This window comes from Kogia breviceps, chromosome 15, assembly GCF_026419965.1.
Source record: "Kogia breviceps isolate mKogBre1 chromosome 15, mKogBre1 haplotype 1, whole genome shotgun sequence".
Taxonomy (NCBI): domain Eukaryota; kingdom Metazoa; phylum Chordata; class Mammalia; order Artiodactyla; family Physeteridae; genus Kogia; species Kogia breviceps.
In genome coordinates this window covers 15,805,781-15,824,934 of record NC_081324.1, presented here as the reverse complement: position 1 = coordinate 15,824,934, position 19,154 = coordinate 15,805,781, and the positions used below count along the sequence as shown (strand labels likewise).

General features: G+C 45.9%; 1 protein-coding gene across 22 annotated transcripts in view; it reads left to right on the top strand.

Moving 5' to 3' along the window:
• NEDD4L (NEDD4 like E3 ubiquitin protein ligase) overlaps positions 1-19,154 on the top strand; it is a 345,052-nt gene that overhangs the window by 252,804 nt on the left and 73,094 nt on the right. For all 22 annotated transcript variants that reach the window (XM_059040433.2, XM_059040434.2, XM_067015214.1 and 19 more), the window contains 4 exons: positions 5,424-5,474; positions 13,957-14,018; positions 14,188-14,290; positions 15,962-16,128. In XM_059040433.2, coding sequence (XP_058896416.1) covers positions 5,424-5,474; positions 13,957-14,018; positions 14,188-14,290; positions 15,962-16,128 — 383 coding nt within the window. The remainder of the gene's footprint in view (positions 1-5,423; positions 5,475-13,956; positions 14,019-14,187; positions 14,291-15,961; positions 16,129-19,154) is intronic.

The following is a 19,154-nucleotide window of genomic DNA, read 5'->3' as shown; positions in this document are numbered from 1 at the left end:
CCACAGGCACCAGGTGGTAAAACGTTGGATTATGCGATTATGCGATGGGTGGTGTGGGTGGAGGCCAAACTCATGCTCTCTTCCTGAACCACAGCAGCTCTGCTGTCGGAGGACAGGCTGGAGGGTATGGACGGAGAAGAAAGAATATTCCTCCATCCTTTTGTGTGTGATGGTAAAGCTGCCTTCGTGCTCTCTTGAGGAATGAGACAGCACCTAAAACTAAGTGCATCTCGACACCCAGGTGACTCTCCAGACAGTAGACTGTTGAAGAGTCACTATATTTATAACATTTTGTCTAAAAGCTTTTGCAAAAGTTTCTCAAGCCATTCATTATTTAGATAATTCAGAGTGCGTGCTTCCAAAGTCACTCTAAAAATAGAACCCGTTTCCCCTGTCTGGTCGGTGCTGGTGCCCGAGTGTGGGCTGCGTGCCTCGCAAGGAAGAAGCGTTTACTGGTTTAGCAGCAAAACAAAGGTTATTTTTCTGTCTCTCTGTTTAGAGTTGGGAGATTTACCTTGATTTGTAATGTATGAAGATGTAATCATTCCATGTCTTTACTCTTAAATTCTTTTTCTGTGGCTTATGTTGTAATGCCTCGGTACTTCTCTTCCGTTTGTCTTGAGAAATTCTCAATAAAATTTCCTCGGAAGTTGCTCCTTAATGCTTTCTAGGACATGGGGTAGCACTGGACGGTTATCATTTGCTGGAGTTAAGTGGCTTTTAAACTTGTGATGGTGGCACACAAAAAGTAATTTGACATCACAACTTGGTACACGCACTCACCTGTGTGTGTAGTTGAAACAAATTCCTCGAAACAGTACTTACTTATATTTCATGTGCGGCTCTAATATTTTTTATTCCGTTATATCTAGTTTGTTTTAATGCTTCCTGTGAACTACTAGCGGGATTGCGGCTCACAGTTTAAAAAGCGCTGCTTTAATGTGTAGCTCGTATATTACACGCGGGTCATTTTACCTTCCAAGAATCGCCAGCCCTTTCTGATATACCTTTCCTAAAGAGCCTTTACGACGCCAGCTTTACGTGCCCCCACCCCTTACTTCTGGTGATGTCCTCCCCACATGGTCCCCCTCCTCCCCTGCAGCTTCGACGTGACATGCGCAGAGTCCTAGCCTAGCTCTTGCACGGTGACCTCTGTGGTCATCAGTACACCGTAAGATTCAGATCATATCCTTCGAGTGCAATTCTAACCTAAAGATCAAAAGTCTGTGGTGTTTCTTGAATGGATGTGTTCTTTGAGAAATTGCCTCTCATTTATTTTGTGAGGACAGCTAAGCCTGGTGTCCACGTCAGTGCTGGCATCTCTGGCACGGTGTGCACAATGAGAAATGCCCGAGGGCTGTGTTAGGGTTTCACTGGAGCTATTGTGATCGCCCCCAGGCTTTGGGGTCCAGTGGTATTCACACACACCTCTCCATGGCCTCTCAAGGGCACACACTTGTCCCTTTCCTTTGGAGGAATGACCTTGAATGTAGTTAATCGTCATTTGGAACACAAACTCTTAAGAGAGAGACTGTTTGGTATATTCATTTCACTTTTCCAGTAATGGAATATAGATTTTTGTTTCACCTTATGTGACACATTTCAAGGGCTCCATTTTGCATTGTCATTATGTTGGGAAAATATTTGATGGCTTGTCAGAAGGGAACATTTCCCTTCTGACAACACAACATTTAGTTGTGTTAGTTGTGTTACTAACCTGCATATTTTCAGCCTCTAGGATAGTGTGACAGGTAATTGAGGTTGAAGTTGACATTTACCACTTAAAAATGAGCACAAGAAATGCCCGTATGTACTGTGTGAGTTGAAACTCATTTGGTTTTTTGTAAGCTCTTAGGGTTAACATGATGCCTGATGGGAATAACTTTGGAATGGAAATTATTTAAGTGATTTGATTAATGTATTTTTATAAAATTGGTGCAGGGTGTCATCCTGTGGCAGTGATGACCTAAGGGTGCTCTGATGGCCTCAAACCTTGGCTCTCCAGGGCCCACAGGTAGGGATCCTGCCATATCAGCACACCCAGGTGTTCGTGAAATACTCCTGCTTCTCATTTTGGTGTGAAGGCCACTAGCAGGCTCTCTGGTCCCTCCTAGATCTGCTCTGTGGTGTTGAAGACACATTTAATGTTGGTGTAGTGTCACTAACCTAAGTATTTTACATTGCCTGAAATGTCTGTACTTTTGGCAACAGTGGATGTTTTGAAACCTAGATCTCACCAACATGTTCCACTGACTGGTGAATCACTTTTTAAGCCAATACCTCTTGACCATGTGCTGCTCTATACACTTGATCCCTATTTTATTTTTAAAATGATTTTATTACAGTCACCCTTGATGTAGACCAGAAAATAAGAGCCTTCTGTTTACTTTAATGATGAGGTTGCTCCGTCTTCATCTGTTTTAGGAATTGTTTTTTCAGTGTAATGAGAAAACTTGTTAAGGTACAAGTGAAGCTGCCTAGCTTTGCAGTGAGTACCACTAGGATCCGATAAACTGCTCCTCTGAGGAAAGGAGCAGGGTCGGAACAGGAGGTTGTGTTAAGGACAACATCCCAGATGGGCGTTTTAGCAGAACCCCCTTCCCCGAAGTCTCATAAACTGTGCTCTCATCAGAGTCCCTTCTCATCCACACTGTTGAGAGCCAGCATCCCGATGAGAAGCCCAAAGCTGGTACACAGCCACGCTTTCCTGCCCATTATTGAGATGGGGGACAGTGTATTAGTTAAGAGCCCAGACTCTGGAATCAGGCTACCCAGCTAGGAACCTCTCCGGTCTCTAGGTTCCCCATCTGTAAAATGGGTATAATAATGGTGCCCACCTACTACAGCTGCCGTGAGGATTACATGAGGCCTTGCCACAGCACTTGCTTTGCTACTGTAGCCCTGAGCGGCAGGTGCCTGTCTCTTGGTTCAGATGGTGAACTCATCTGATGGGTTTAGAACTCTAACATCTCCCAAGCAAAACAACATGGGCACGTGGATGTTTCGTGAATTTTGTTATAATGCACTTAGGTTAACGATTGATAGCTATTCAAAGAGAGCAGATGATGAAACGGATTTTCAGGTAAGACTGTCTTCTTCTGATGGTTGCATCCCCATGTCCTTTTCCTTCACAGCATCAGTACCAGTAGCAGGAGGGGAGAGGGGACAAGTGGTAGAACCTCACTACTCTCATTAGGTAGACACACAATTTATAGTCAGGAATCAGACATTTCTGTGTGTGAGGGGGGGTTTTGGGTGGGGGGAGCTGTGTTGGGTCTTCGTTGCTGCGCGCGGGCTTTCTCTAGTTGCGGCGAGCAGGGGCTACTCTTCGTTGTGGTGCACAGGCTTCTCATTGCGGTGGCTTCTCTCGTTGCGGAGCACGGGCTCTAGGCACGCGGGCTTCAGTAGTTGCAGCATGTGGGCTCTAGAGCTCAGGCTCAGGAGTTGTGGTGCATGGGCTTAGCTGCTCCACGGCATGTGGGATCTTCCTGGACCAGGGCTCGAACCCGTGTCCCCTGCATTGGGAGGTGGATTCTTAACCACTGTGTTACCAGGGAAGTCCCCATTTCTGTGTTTTTGATAGTGGAATTAACTGACATTTACACTGGCTTTATTGTTAAATCAGACAAACTCAGAATGAGACTGCTCCCCAATTCTTTGGACAGTGACGATGTCTACTTTCTGGGCTTTGTGCTGACTACTGCTTGTTAAGATATACAGCATCGGCACCTAATGGCCATATGCTCGCTGAGGTATCCAGGGTGGGCCGAGGCAGACATAGCTGAGAAAATAAAAGAAAGCAGAGTCTTATCAGAAGGATGGGGGCTCTTCTCCTGCTTTGTGCACGCTCAGCCAGTAGTAACTGATTGTTCATTATCCTTCGTGTATTGTTTAGAGGACACAGATAGTTTTCTAGTTAATCACATAAAAGGAAATTCTAAGCGTGGAGCAAATCATTTCAGTAAATCTTGTTCACATTTATCTGCTGCTGCTTTTTAAATGCAAGAAGAGAATGTTTTCAAGTGTGCTTCAAAAGCATGTTTTATAAATTGGAAATTTTCATAGGAAACCAGTAAAGAGTGAAAATAAGAGCCCAGGATTCGGAGTTAGGAGGTCTGGATTGTCTCTTGGGCTTTTCCCCAGGCTAGCAGTAGGACAAGTCTGATTATGTCTGAAGAACTTTCCAGCTATAATAGGCATTTTGAATGTGGTAGAAGCAACTGCATTTTTTCTTTTTTTAGCTCATTGTGGTGTGTGTGTGTGTGTGTGTGTGTGTGTGTGTGTTAATTATTATTAATTTATTTATTTATTTTTGCTGTGTTGGGTCTTCGTTGCTGCGCGAGGGCTTTCTCCAGTTGTGGCAAGCGAGGGCCACTCTTCATCGCGGTGTGTGGGCCTCTCACTATTGCGGCCTCTCTCGTTGCGGAGCACAGGCTCCCGACGCGCAGGCTCAGCGGCCATGGCTCACGGGCCCAGCCGCTCCGCGGCACGTGGGATCCTCCCGGACCGGGGCACGAACCCGCGTCCCCTGCATCGGCAGGCGGACTCTCGACCACTGCGCCACCAGGGAAGCCCCCACTGCGTGTTTTTACGGGTAACAGAAGTCGTCGTGTTCCTTCTGGTTCACATCGCAGGTCATCTAAGCATCAGAGGCTCTGACACAAGCCCTCCTCCAGCAGGACATTGTGTCAGCATGACCTACTGGACACCCCGTGGTCCAGAACAGGGACCCCTGACCCTGAGCTATGACTTCCTGTGCTTCCCAGAGTCTGAAAGGGCACCTGTGAGCTTCTCCACGTGCATTTCATCGAGGTCTGCGTGGGAGATGGAGAGGGGAAGAAGCACAGTGTGTCCAAAAATGTAACCAGTAGCTCATGCATGATCTTGGATTCTGAAGCAGTGTACTTACTAGATTGAAAGTTCAGTGCCATTCTTTAATAAGTAATGTATAAGATATATTAATAACTGGCCTCTGTACTCTTTCCCAAGACTCTCAGCTCTCAAGGAGCTCTTTTGTTTGTAGCACTTAATAAATATTCATGAAAATGGTCCCAACATTTCTTTACAATCTTCTCTTTAAACTGGGCCAGCTGTGCCCCCAAACCCTCTGGGGTCCCAGGTGTCCCTTCCCTGCCTGATCGCATGCTCCCCAGGTCCAAGAGAGGATTTGTCTGCAGTGTGTTGGGTGGTAGATGCCCTGCAGAGTCTCGGGCAGCTAAAGGTCAGGTGTGTGAGGCCTTGGGCTCAGTGGTCTCCGAGGCGACGGCTGTCTGTGCCTCACCGGGGGCTCTGCCTTCAACCCATCCCCCCTGCTCTCCCATGTCAGGCCCTGGACCTTTCTCTATTTGTAAAGAAACACTTTTAAGATTGCTGACACTCAGCAAATAGATGGAAACGTTAATTCTTTTCTCTCTTCTCAACAGACACGAGACGACTTCCTGGGACAGGTGGACATACCCCTTAGTCATCTCCCGGTAAGAACGATCACCTGCTTTCCAGTGCGTTCTCCGAGCAGCGGTCTCTAACGGTCTGCAGTTTGGGTGTGTTTTCAGGGCGGCATTTCCTCAACACAGTGGAGAAGTGTGTGTACTCTGGCCCCGGCCCTTTCTAGAAGGTGGTCCTTTCAAGGGGCTAGGAGATAGCTTAACTGTAAGACGCAAGTGCATCTGAACCATCCATGGAGGCCTGGCAGCGTCACTGGCTGCTTTCTCGTCTGCCCCTTAGTTTGTCTTCCTTTGTCACATCATACAACACAGCTACCTGCTTCCGTCAAACCCCTCCTCCTTGTCACTGCGATGTCCCTGCTTTCAAGTTCACCTCTTGGGTCTAATCAAACGTCTGTTCCCTTTGTCTAGGATTGTACATGCTGTTTCTCTTGGGCTACATCTATACAAGCTAGTGTTTCCACGGCTTTCTCAGTCGGCACAGAGACAAAAGAAAAGATGCTATTGGTACTGAGTGAACTTGTCAGCTGGAAGCACCCACTCTGGCTTCAGAAGTTGTACTGGGTTAGCATGTGTGGCGTTGCTACCGTTCCTCTCCACTCAGATGAGCAGCAAAACAGTGGGGGCTCTTGACATTAACTGAGCTTAAAGGTGACTCTCGCACGTTCCGGTATCGATAGGATGGGGGTCCAAGACCTCCTTGGTGAGAGGTAGATGGTCTCGTGTTCCAGCACCCGGCCCTCCTTCCCCGGGACAGCACCAGGTCCCTAAAGTAGCACCTGAGAGAGGATAAGTCAAACGTTTCTGCCTTCCAAGGGCATTTTATTATGTCTTTAAACGCTTCGTGTGAGCAAGTAGTATAAGTAGTCTATACACTAAAAGGACTCAAACCACCTAGTGCGAGCCTCCTGTTGTGTTGAAACTCTAGCTATGGCTGTCCATTAAAGACCAAGAAAGAGTGCGTCTCCCCCAGGAAGCTGTGGAGCTCTGTTGGGAAGGAACATGATGGCAAGCGCTGTGTTCTTGCTTACTCAGGGGAGCTGTTAAGGAAAGAAAGTTCCAAGCGCCTTCCCTTCCAAAAGATCGGAAGCAAAAGTAATATCATTAGAATATTTTTGTGTGTTTCTATATAAAAACCTGAAGCTCCAAGGTGCTTGTGGAAGGTGGGCTTAGGCTTGATGGCATAAGCCATCAGAACCCTGATTGTTCTTTGAAAGTCACATTGAGAGCGTATGGATGTCTCAGCCTTTGTGCGGAAAGACCGTTCACGTATTTCTACATCAGTGGGTCTCCTCTCGTGCTCTTCAGGTTGAAGCTGTAACCACCTCACGTTTTTCAGCGGTGTTGGTTGGTTGCCCAGTGCTTTCATGGGTGTCCCCAACCTCCCTTTTCCCCAACATAAAAACCACGTCACAGTCAAGGCAAAGTATGTATTAACTCTAAGAGGTGTACGTGAAATTTTTAAACAACTTGCTCCAACAATCCCTTGAGTGATTGAGTGCAGATTGGTTTTGAAAGTTTGAGTGGAACTCCCAGAGAATAGAAGAGCGTTCCTCTTCAGAGACCACATCAGCAGAGGGAACATTTTACCTTTGGATTTCAGTGGAGGCAAGAGTGAGCTTTCAAAGAAGGAAGCGGTGCCAAGGCTCCAGGCTGGGATAGAAGCCAGCCGGTTAAAGGGTGGAGGAGGGAGAGACCAGAGAGGACTGCGGACTTTCGCGTGAGCTGAGCCAGTAGAGAAATGGAGCCTTCCGGTGTTCAGTCTGTCCCAAGATAAGCTTACCCTGGAGTGCTGTATCTCCTCCTTAAAATTGGCTGGCTTTGTGGAGCCCGCTGCGGTCTCCAAGGTGGGCCCGCAGAGGGAGCAGAAGGGGAGGTGAAGGCGCATTCTTTATCCTCTAAGTGGTCGTAGAGCCCAGCCGGCATATTCTGAGTGGATATATGGCTTTGGTCCCAAGATTTGAGGTGCTCTCCTATGTACATTTGATCATATGTGTAGGACACTCATGGGAAAATAGCACAGTTAATTTTGTATGATAACACAAGTGTGGGCGTGTAAAATGGATGTTAGCATTTGAATATATTTTGTGGATAAATAATGAATGCTCTTTTCTTGGTAGCTGTGTGACCACTGTCAAGGCAGTTTATATATGTCTGTGTGGCCTGTGGATTCAGTATTGTTTGATGTCATCGAATTTCAGATTAAAGAACGTAGGTCTTACTAATAATGAGAGAAGGAAGTGGAGAGCCGACGTGTGGCGGTGAAGTTGCTGTTGCCTACCCTTCCAAGCCTTCCCAAGGTTTAGCAAGTCGGACTGGGTGTTTGGTTATTAATTAATTCTCTACAGCCCCATGAGCTGATGTTTGCTGATAGGCATGATTCTACTCTCTGATGAAGAACCAGTGAAGCAGGTCCCTCACTCAGGTGCTTAGCAGGGCCTCCGTCACAGTAGCCACATGTGGTAGTAGAGCATTTGAACTGTAGCTAATGTGACTGAAGAACGGAATTTATCTATTTTGTTTCATTCCAATTAATTAAAATTTATATTTAAAAAGCCACACGTGGCAAATGGCACCCTATTAGATGGCTCAGGTGAGATCAGACCAGAGTTCTCTGGCTTAGGTGAAAAATACATGATTCTGGATTCCCTTTCCCTAAGATAATAATTCTGGCTGTTGGAGGGAACTGGGGGTGGAGGGATTCCCACACCAAGTTTTACGTGGTGATTTTTCATTCAGCTTTTTTCCCCTACCTGAGGCTGTTTCTCTATACTTGTACATATTTAATAACGAAGAATATTTAATTTAGGTAGAGAAAAGGCCCCAAAATTTGGAATCATAGAAATTAAGATAAAGAAGAAAAGTAATCTTTTGTTACTTTTTTTTTTTTTTTTTGCGGTACGCGGGCCTCTCACTGTCGTGGCCTCTCCCGTTGCGGAGCACAGGCTCCGGACGCGCAGGCTTAGCGGCCATGGTTCACGGGCCCAGCCGCTCCGCAGCATGTGGGATCTTCCCGGACCGGGGCACGAACCCGCGTCCCCTGCATTGGCAGGCGGACTCTCAACCACTGCGCCACCAGGGAAGCCCTGTTACTATTTTTAAAATCTGTATTAGCAAAATACCTAATTGCATACACTTCCGTCTTGACATATATACACACTTATTTACTGCAAGGCATTTTAAGCTTTATCTTGTTGCCCCAAGATAGCACAAACCTTTCTTCCTTTAGAAAAGAGTCATCTCTGCCTTGATTCTGGTCTAAGAAGTTGCAGCATTTGAATGAAGCTCTTTTCTAAATCAGAAACTTGATGGAGAAGATTCAAGACCACAAAACTGAAGTTAATGTAACCTCTCACGATTGTTAGGAAATTATTTTTAATCATTTAAATACCCTACTTTGTGGGGTTTTGGTGTGCTTTTTGAAAAACATAGTTTAGACTTAGTAACTGATGTTCGCTAAAGAACCTTCTTCCCTTGCTGCAGTCCTGGAGGCCTCTGGGTGCAGCTGCTGGTGGAAAGTGGCATTTGCAATATAAAACCATGCTTTTAAATTCTTAGGAATGGCTCTCCTAAGCTGTCCTTACTTGCAGCTATAAATTCCCTGATCCCGAGAAGCCTACCGGGAAGAGCCAGAGGGTCAGGGCACTCTAACATCTCAGACTGGGGCACCACGGGTCCTCCTTGGCCCACTGCCGACTGTTAGGTCTCTGGATAATTGTGTGCCCTTGTGAGCATTGGGACAGTGCGGGTTGGAGTTCTGCCAGGGAGACGAGTGAAGGAAGGAGGCCACTTGAAACAGAGGGACGGGGCCAGGAGGGTTGTGTGAAGCTGGGGTGTGCTCTGCATGTTAGAGCCTCACTACCTCGATTACCGAGGAGGCCAGTGTTGGCTAGGTTTTTGTCCCTTAAACAGGAAAGAGTAAAGAGTGATAATGAGAAAGAAAAGAAACTTCTTTTTCCCCCCTTTGATCATGGATTCCTTGGTGCTTTATCAGGTACTTCCAGATGAAAGAAAATAATTTTGACTTGTCATTCACTTTCTTTCTTGGCTCTCAGACCAGTTCTCCCAGTTTTATTTGTGGAAGAAAAAGGATAGGAAATTGGACCCAAGGAATTTAGAATGGTAGGGATCTCTTTCCTTTGCTTCTATTCCAAATAATGCCACCCGTCGTTAATATTTTTTTCCATTTTATTTATTATTGAGTATGGGTGGGAGTGAGTAAAAGATGAGGATGGAAGACAGAGAGTAAATAAGGTTAGTCATCTGACCTTTTATGCATATCTGAGAATTAAGAAAACATAGATTCATATTCACGGAAGTCTCCAAATGTCAAGCTTTAAAAGATCTCTCAGGAATAGTTGACTCCGAGCTTGGAGATGGGCAGGTTGCCTTGGTAACCTTAATAAGTTAGCAGTCCTTTGGGGGCCTCTGTTTTTCTCACCTATAAAATGAGGGCATACGCACAGTTGATACCAAGTTTCCGTCCAGCTCTGTGAAACAGCACCTTGGCTGTACACAGAGGCACTGTGATGACATACGTGGTTACCTGGGAGACTTGGGCAACGAGACGAGCTGGAGGCACGTGGAGGAGAGAGGAGGTAGTCCTACCAGCCTGACGACTGTAGTGCGGCTCAAACTGAGCTCCTCTATTTTATTCTTTTACAGTGTGGCACCAGAAGTGAACTTAGCTGTAACTGTCCTGTTCTTGTAGCATTTTCTTTCCCTATTTCAGGATCTACTCTGTTTTTGGCCGTGCCGCGCGGCACGCAGGATCTTAGTTCCCCGACCGGGGATCAAACCTGTGCCCCTGCAGTGGAAGCGTGGAGTCCTAACCACTGGACCGCGGGTGAAGTCCCTGTAACTGTCCTATTCTTACTGATTTTTTTTTTTAAAGAACACTAGCATTTTTACATCTGTCTGTTAGATCCTGTGTGTCATTGCCCAGAAGTTCATACAGGATTTTATGACTTGTCTTTAATAATTAGAGACAAAAATAACTCCAAGACTTGTATTGACAACAGAATGACATTTCTGGTGGGTGTTTGCCTTTTATGCCTCGGAAACTCTCCTTGCCTCGTCTGTCAGTTGTGTCTCCCCTGCCCTTTGAGTCCCAGCGCATTACCCCTACCAGATGCAAAATCTCTGTATCATGGGAAACACGCTGGGGTTGAGAGAGCTTTTTTTTTTTTTTTTTTTTTTTGCGGCACGCGGGCCTCTCCCTGTCGTGGCCTCTCCTGCTGCGGAGCACAGGCTCAGCGGCCACGGCTCACGGGCCCAGCCGCTCCGCGGCATGTGGGATCCTCCTGGACCGGGGCACGAACCCGCGTCCCCTGCATCGGCAGGCGGACTCCCAACCACTGCGCCACCAGGGAAGCCCAAGAGAGAGCTATTTTAAAAACATTCATTTCTCCTATATCTTAGTCAAGTGCCACTCAAGGCAACCAGGGTTAACTTGAATTTCAGTTTTCCTACAGTGAGGCATTTTGGGGGTGGTGGTGATACTATTTGGCACCTTAATTGTGCTTGAAGGTGACTCAGATGATGAACACCCCTTTTATAATTCCGGCTGGTACCAGGGTAATGGTTCCCTCTCACGTGTACAGAATTCAGTATCATAGACCTTAGAGGGACTTTAAAGACCATTGATCCACTCCCTGTATTTTACAGGTGAGGACACCTGGGCCCAGAGAGGGAGGTGACTTGCCCAGTGTTCAGAAGGCAGACCAGACCTTGGGTCTTCTGCCTTGATCTGTGGTGCAGTCAAGGGCCGAGGGGGCAGCGGGGCTCGGTCTAAGGCCTGGCTGCTTTTAGCTGTTGCATCCCTGTTTTGAGTCTAAGGTCCTGATAAGGCCATTCCCTTCCACATGCCGACAAAGTTATTTACCTCATTACATATATGTCAAAGTAACTGCGGTTCTGTTGAAAGCAACAAATCTTTTTAAGACGAAATTGCTGTGTAACCAGAAGATTTTCTTTTGAATGCTCACGGCCCGGGACAGGAGGTTGCAGCGTCTATTTTGGCCAGTAATACTCTTAGCATCAACCTGTTTGAGATGGCTTTCTACCATCTCAGTGCTGTCCTGGGAGTCTCCCCTGGGCTCTTCTCCACGGAATAGGATCCAGCAGGAGCCTGAGTAGCGCCAGGAAGAATCCTGTTGTTATCTGCAAGATCACTGTCTTGTTCACACTGGAGAATTTCCATGGAGGTGAATTTTCATTTTTTAATGCCCTGCCTTTTTGCAGAGTGTCGAGTTGGCAGTGCTCACAAGTGACATGAAAATGTAGAATTGGCCGATGATGACACTGGCCCACGTTTGTTAAGTGTGCCAGGAACCCTTGTGAGAACTTGCTATGCGTTGATACCAGCTCCAATGATTGCTTTAATCGTCACAACTCTGTAAGATCCTGTCACTGCCCTACTCTATAGAGGAGGACACTGAGGCACAGAGAGCTAAGGAACTTGTCCTCGGCCACATGGCTCTGTAGGTAACAAAGCCAAGACACAGACCTAGGACGTCTGCCTCTTGATTTGTGTGGTGTCTGTCATTTAAACTATGTAGTGTATGGACAGTTCCATTTTTAGAGTCCCGGTAAGTTCTCCGATTTGTGTGTGTGTGTCTGAATTTAGAAAAACGTCTAGAGAATATAAGTGACTTTCTTGAGTGATGGTGAATTTTTGTGGCCTCGGTACTTGACTGTAGATCCGGTGGGTTAATCAGCTACTTGTACAGGTACTTACTTTGTGTCAGGCAGGGCTCTTGGCACTAAGAATACACTGGCGAGCAAATCCAAGTCTCTGATCTCATGAGGTTATATTCTACAGGTGATGGATGTTAATAAACTAGTTAACAAATAAATGAGCAAGGTAATTTCAGATGGTGAAAAGGGGGGTATAAGTCAGGGTGTTGTGACAGAGGATAATAAAGGGAGGCTATGGTGGCGATTTAGGATGTGGTGTCTGAAGATGTGACTTGGGATCCCAGACCTGGATGACAAAGTGGAGACCGCCGTGGCCGTCTGGAGGCGGAGCTGTTCAGCAGAAGTACCTGCCAGGGCGGGATTAGATGAGATATGCACGCTGGACAGAGGAGGTCGGACGGGTGGAGTACGGGGTCAGTGGAGAGACTGGTTCACGGTGAGGTTACAGGTAATTAAGAAGCACATCATGTTTAACCTTATAGGTCCATAGGAGAGAATTTTCAGCATATTATAAGCAGAATAGGAAGCCATGGCGAGTTTAAAGCAGAGAGTGACATAAACAGATAGTGTTACAAATATAAATGCATATACACACACATACCCTTCTGATACATAATAAATCATTTTGTGGTTTGTCTCTCCTGCTACAGAAGTAAATGTTTTTAATTGTGTTTAATTAAGAGTCTAGGGCTTCCCTGGTGGCGCAGTGGTTGAGAGTCCGCCTGCCGATGCAGGGGACACGGGTTCGTGCCCCGGTCCGGGAAGATCCCACATGCCGCGGAGCGGCTGGGCCCGTGAGCCATGGCCGCTGAGCCTGCGCGTCCGGAGCCTGTGCTCCGCAACGGGAGAGGCCACAACAGACAGAGAGAGGCCCGCATACCACAAAAAAAAGAGTCTAGGTATTTGAAGTTTTACTGCACATAGTGTTTTTGGGGGTTTTTTTGTTTTTTTTTTTTTGGTGGTATGCAGGCCTCTCACTGTTGTGGCCTCTCCGGTTGCGGAGCACAGGCTCCGGACGCGCAGGTTCAGCGGCCATGGCTCACGGACCCAGCCGCTCCGCGGCACGTGGGATCTTCCCGGACTGGGTCATGAACCCGTGTCCCCTGCAATCGGCAGGCGGATTCTCAACCACTGCCCCATAGTATTTTTAAATTAATGAAATAGTAACATTTATTTTTTCCAGTTGCCTGCTTACTTTGACCATCTGATTTTGCACAATAAAATACTGATTTCTTTCAAAAATGAATAAATACCACCACCACATTCATAGCTTCTTGAAATAAGCACCAGCAAAAGGCTGATGGATGACACCACCTAGGGCAGTCTCTGTGGAGGAAACCGTCTTTCAGATGACATGATATTTTAACATTAAAAGTAAAGTAAAATTGCATTCCCAGATGGATCTTGCGTATTTTCCTATTAACTGCATTTTTAGGTTTCTTGAATCACAGGCACCAGCAGGCAGGCACCAGTGACCCCTGGTTCTCCAGAGTTAATCAGCCGTGTGAGATTGAGCCCTGCACCCAGCAGTTAGAAATTACACTTGGCAATGACGACTACAATTCTGTAATTTGTCTCAGGCTGAGGTTGGCTCCTAAAAGTGGGTGTTGATAGTGACATCTAGTGGATCTGGAGTAAAGCTTTGTGACCTATGAAATGTGTAATTAATTGTCAAGTACCGGGTAAGGAGCCAACTCTGTTTTTCGCCAGGCTCACGTTCTAAAACATGAAAATGTATTCTCTGTAATCCACTTGGGTGTATCTGAAATACGAAACTATCAGGAGTATTGAAACTTACTTTTTCTTCCTTTAGACAGAAGATCCAACGATGGAGCGACCCTATACATTTAAGGATTTTCTCCTCAGACCAAGAAGGTGAGGCTTTGGGCTGCTGCCGTTTCTTATGCTTTGGCTCTTGGTTTTCTCTGAGGAAAATTCCAACTTCTTTTCCTATTGCATTTTTTTTAAAGCATCATAAATATGAACCATCATAAAGATGTAACCAAGTCACATCCTTTATAACCAATTTTCTTCCATCATGCAGTCATAAATCTCGAGTTAAGGGATTTTTGCGATTGAAAATGGCCTATATGCCCAAAAACGGAGGTCAAGGTGAAGAAAGCAGTGAGCAGAGAGATGAGATGGAGGTAAGCTACAGGGCTTCGGGCCGTGGTCTGTTTTCCTTGCCTAAGAGCATATTGATGTTTTACTTTAAGACTTTATAATTTAAGGAAATCAAAGTTTATAAAGCTTAAATATGAAGAAACTTCAGTGTGTCCATGAATCTACGTCTTTGACAGATCTACCGATGTGCTGGTTTTTAGCAAAAAAGATAAACCTTTCATTTTATGTTATAACACTTAATAATTAAAGAGGGGGTCTCTTTCTAAACGGCTATACCCCTGTTTTATTAGCAGCCCACCGCCATGTGAAATTCTCCCCACATATTTAATTCTCTTATTTCTTTGGACTTGCAGCTCGTTGTACATTCCTTTTAGCACTTGGAATTGCTTCAAGTGGCTAAAATAATTTAGGGACTCGTCCAAGTTTCTTACTCATTTGGCCCACAGGTGAGAGCGTGCATTAGGTAGAAATGCCGTTTTGGAATTAGCTGTCCAGAGGAATTTTCTTTTGTTCCCTCCTGGCAAGGCCACCTTTTAACTCTCCAGTCACGTACCTCTACCATGGGTACCTTCTCAGCTCAGGCTTCGTTGGGATGGTGCTGTTTTGTTAGACAAATTCTCGTATTGTTCTGAAAATGTCCGTTTACAAGACCTCTCTGTGGCTTATTTGCACATCTGTTTGCAGCTGTTGCATATACATGATGTGTGAATAATGCATTATGGGCAAGTTAACCGAACCCCCCTCAGACCCAGAGGTCATATTACCAGGCAGTAGTTCATGAGCAAGCTTTCATCTCTCTCTGTGAGAAGGACTGAAGTGGGTGGTAGGCAGTCTTGAATGTTAAGATTTCATAAGCACATCCACAGATTTTTATCTCAAATCCAAGGAATTTTTTTTTCACACTCTTCCAACTGTAGTAATCAGTGAATTACTTAATTTTCCAGTGACTTTACTAGGGAATGTCAGGAAGGAATACTTAATGTCGAAAATATGTGTTGCAAAAGAAGCACCTCTGACTCCGGTACCAGGAAGCCTGTTGATGCGGCGGCAGCAGGTGGGGAATGGCTGAGTAGGAAGCGGCAGCTTCCCGGCTGCTCCTGGCTGCCTGGCTGTTCATCCTCCCTGCAGCCCAGGAGCTTCCCCTCCTCCTGGAGCCGCCTCCATGCTGTCCTCCCTGGGGAGCGAGAGCGCCCCGGGCCTCCTGACGCCCCGGCAGGCCACGGATTCTGCGAGAACACACATGCTGCCGGGCTCATCTTCCCGGCTCCCTCTTACCTTACGGAGGCGTTGAAAAGATGACAGCTGTAGCGTGACCCGTATCATCGGCGAGGCTTTGTGCGGCCCCGGAGGCCTTCAGGTCAAAATAACCGACACGAAATACGAAAAGAGTGTGTAACGTGACTTAGGTAACGTGACAGCCTGTGCAGATCCCCAGCCGAGGGGCACCCTGCAGTGTCATCTTCTCAGAGGGCAGCGCAGTTCATTGGCCACGGCTCAGAATATTTTTGAGACGCTCCTAGAATTGATTTTTTTTTTTTTTTTTTTTTTTTTTTGCCCTATTTTGGGAATTTCTTTAAGTGTGGCGCAGGAAGCCACCGTCAGAGCCGGAGAGCACGGGAGCGAGGACAAAGGGCACAGACGCGCTGTAGCCATCAAAGCAGCCTCACCATCTCCCCTCTGATTGTGCTCCACAGCCCGGCTGGGAAGTTGTGGACTCGAATGACTCGGCGTCTCAGCACCAGGAGGAGCTTCCCCCTCCTCCCCTCCCCCCCGGGTGGGAAGAAAAGGTGGACAACTTGGGTCGCACTTACTATGTCAACCACAACAACCGGACCACCCAGTGGCACCGACCCAGCCTAATGTGAGTACCGTCGGCGGTCAGGAGCGTGTCCCCACGCTCTGCGGTCAGGTGCGCACGTGGCAGCGCTTCGGGGCGAGGTTGGCAGGTACGTCTTGTACCGGTGAAAGCACGTGGCTGTGCAGCGCAACAGGATTCCTCTTTGTGGAGGTAAAGGGCGTGGGAGCCTGAGTTTGTAGGTTGTAAAGAAGCTCTTGCCTTCGTATCAGGTTCTCCGGTTGTATTTGGTAGGACTTCTTCATGTAGATTCGTGAGATGTAAAGCAGGGGTTGTTTTTCCTTGGTTTATCTTATGTTTGGTGATTACATCACTTTCCCCTTCTTCAGCTTCCTCTCCTGGCTAACCCATCATAGAAAATAGCAAACATATTGGCTCTTTAACTTTCTGGATTTTTATTCCATAATTATTTGATTTGGAAACTCTCTCAAAATTTTTCTCTCCCTTTTCGGAAAATGTATAGATCACCCCCTTGATATAATTACAAACACATGGGAGGGTTGCTCACTCACAATTGGTAATTACGGTTTGTTCTAATCCCTTGCCAGCCTCAGGGATACAGTGAATTGATTACTGCTTTGTTCAGTCGACAATTTTTGGTCTAATGATGGCAAATAAACACTGGTTAAACCTCAACTACTATAAAAAAAAGGATTTGAAGCAGCTTGTTTTTTGAATGATAGTATACAGCAAGACCTAAAACTATTAATATACAATAAAAGGCAAAAACAAAATATTAAAAACAGAAAAGGAAAAAATTGTCCTAGAAATCATGACCTCCCTAGCAGTCAAGACAAGGAGGTAATCACCACTAACTTGTATAATTTTCAGTATGGATAAAAGCAAGGATATGAGGTGAGATCATTTTCTCTTTAACCCAGACTCTGAAGGAAATTTGCTAATGATGGTTTTTAGCAAGTATTAGCAATGGGATGGATGGTGTTGTCAGTAACCCTTTTATCTTTAGAAATTGCAAAGGTGACCTGCATAGGTAGGAAAGGTGGCCAAGAAGTATAGTCTAGATTTTGTGTGGTTTAGAGAAAAAGCTTGCAGAATCTGCAGCAGTGAATAGCCAATCCTTCCTAAAGCCCCTATGTGGGTTCTCGTGAATATCAGCCGTCCTTGGTCAGCTTTGGACCACACTGTGTGTGCCTTAGTTCATTGTTCCCAGGACAGCATAAATATCCCAACATCTAGATGATGTTGAACTCTTCTTTGTTGTAATTTTTTCCCATAGAAATATAAATAGAAATGGTTTAGTTAGTTGATTCCTTTAATTTATTTAATTTTTTTTTTTTTTTTTTTTACTATTTCCCTTTGATGAATGACCATAGCTGTTAAAACTGTTGTAAGCCATTTGACTACTCTAGTTATTTGTAGTTTAAAAAAAAAAAAAAAAAAGTAACCGCCTTGAGCTTGGTTACGGGTAGTGATCAGCAGAATCTTGGTAGCAGTACCCTAAGCAAAGTACCTTTATCTACCTTTGCTAAAGGTCATAGGAAAGGACTACCTGAAAACAGCACTCTCTGGGGACCACAGTGTCATGACCTCTGTAGAAAAGTGACTACTAGTAGCTCACAAAGAAAGACTGATGGCCAGTACATATATAGAAAAGTGTTCACTTTCATTAATAATTATGCAACCGAAGTCTGTATTTAGGAGGTAACTGGGGACAATTGCTACTTTCTCTGACTCACAGAGTCGTGAAACTCTAATGAGGGAATTTATACAAGCTCTCCCTTGTAGAAATGCTGGCTCATCAGTAGGGAAAGTGTGGTTCTTCCGAGTTCATGTTCACCTGTAGTTTAGGGAGAAATCGGTGGCGTGATGCTCGACATCAGTGAGGCAGCTGAGCCAGGAAGGACGTCTGCAGAGCTCCCGGGGGGACCTGCCAGCTACCTCCTTTCCACCAAGCATGACTTCTAGAAAGCAAGAGAAAAGTTAGATGAGGAAAAAGATTCGGTTTTCACAATAACCTCCTCATCCCGTCTGAACTGTTTGAGAATTTGGGGTTCTTTTTCCTTAACTTTATTTGGCTTGACCAGAAGCCCTCAAGCCCTCCAGGTTATTTTAACGTGTTGTTTTAATTCAAAAATGATTTTTTGCGTAACTCAGTTATCACAGAATACTGCAAGTTTGGGTTGGGGGGGAATGGATGTTAAGAAGGGTCTTTATGAAAAGGCTATACCTGAGGAAGTCAGATAAAGAAGTGATGATCACAGCTGCGCAGAGAATTAAGACCGTCGTGGAGACTCTCATTTCTTACCCAGTTTGCTACAGACTTGCGCTCCAAACTTCAGCCCCTGAAAAGCCCTCATTGACATCCTGTTGCCCTCAGGCTGTTCTTACAGGGTCCTCCTCACCCTGCCTCTTGCCAGACACAGAATCGTAGAGCGGTCTGATCATGCGTAGCTGCTTTCTGATTACTTTCTCTTCTTCTTGGCCCCATGGATGTGCTAACCCCCAACCCCCCCCCCCAGATAATAAAGCCACAACGTGCCCCTTCCCCTGGTAACCTTCCGATGTCAGCCTACTATCCCTTCCTCGGGGAGCACCGGATGTCTTCTGTCCCGGTCTCTCTGAAAGCTCTGTGCCTCCCTGTCAGGACACAGAGCTCGTATTACTCTTACTGCCTGTATGAGCAGGGACTGTGGTTTCCTACGCACAGATCAACCCCTAGCACCTGGCACAAGGTAGGAGCTTTTAATTGATGAATGGCTACAGATGAGTCACTTCTGAAAGTGGGTACAGGCATTGTGGTTTAGTGAACTATCCAGGCCTGGATGCAGAGCTTTCGGGCAGAAGGCGGCCACAGAACACTCCCCAGCCCTCTCAGGTCAGACAGTGGCCTTTAAAATGCCTCTAATTTTAGAATTGTCCTTATCCTATTTAAATGTAAACTGTAAACATTTTACTGTTAAAAGCACAAGTTTAAAATCATGAAGGAATTGCATTAAGACTATAAATGAACTTGTTAGACTCAACACTTACTTTAACTCTTTTCAGTACTTCTCTTTCTAAACCGCTTTGGC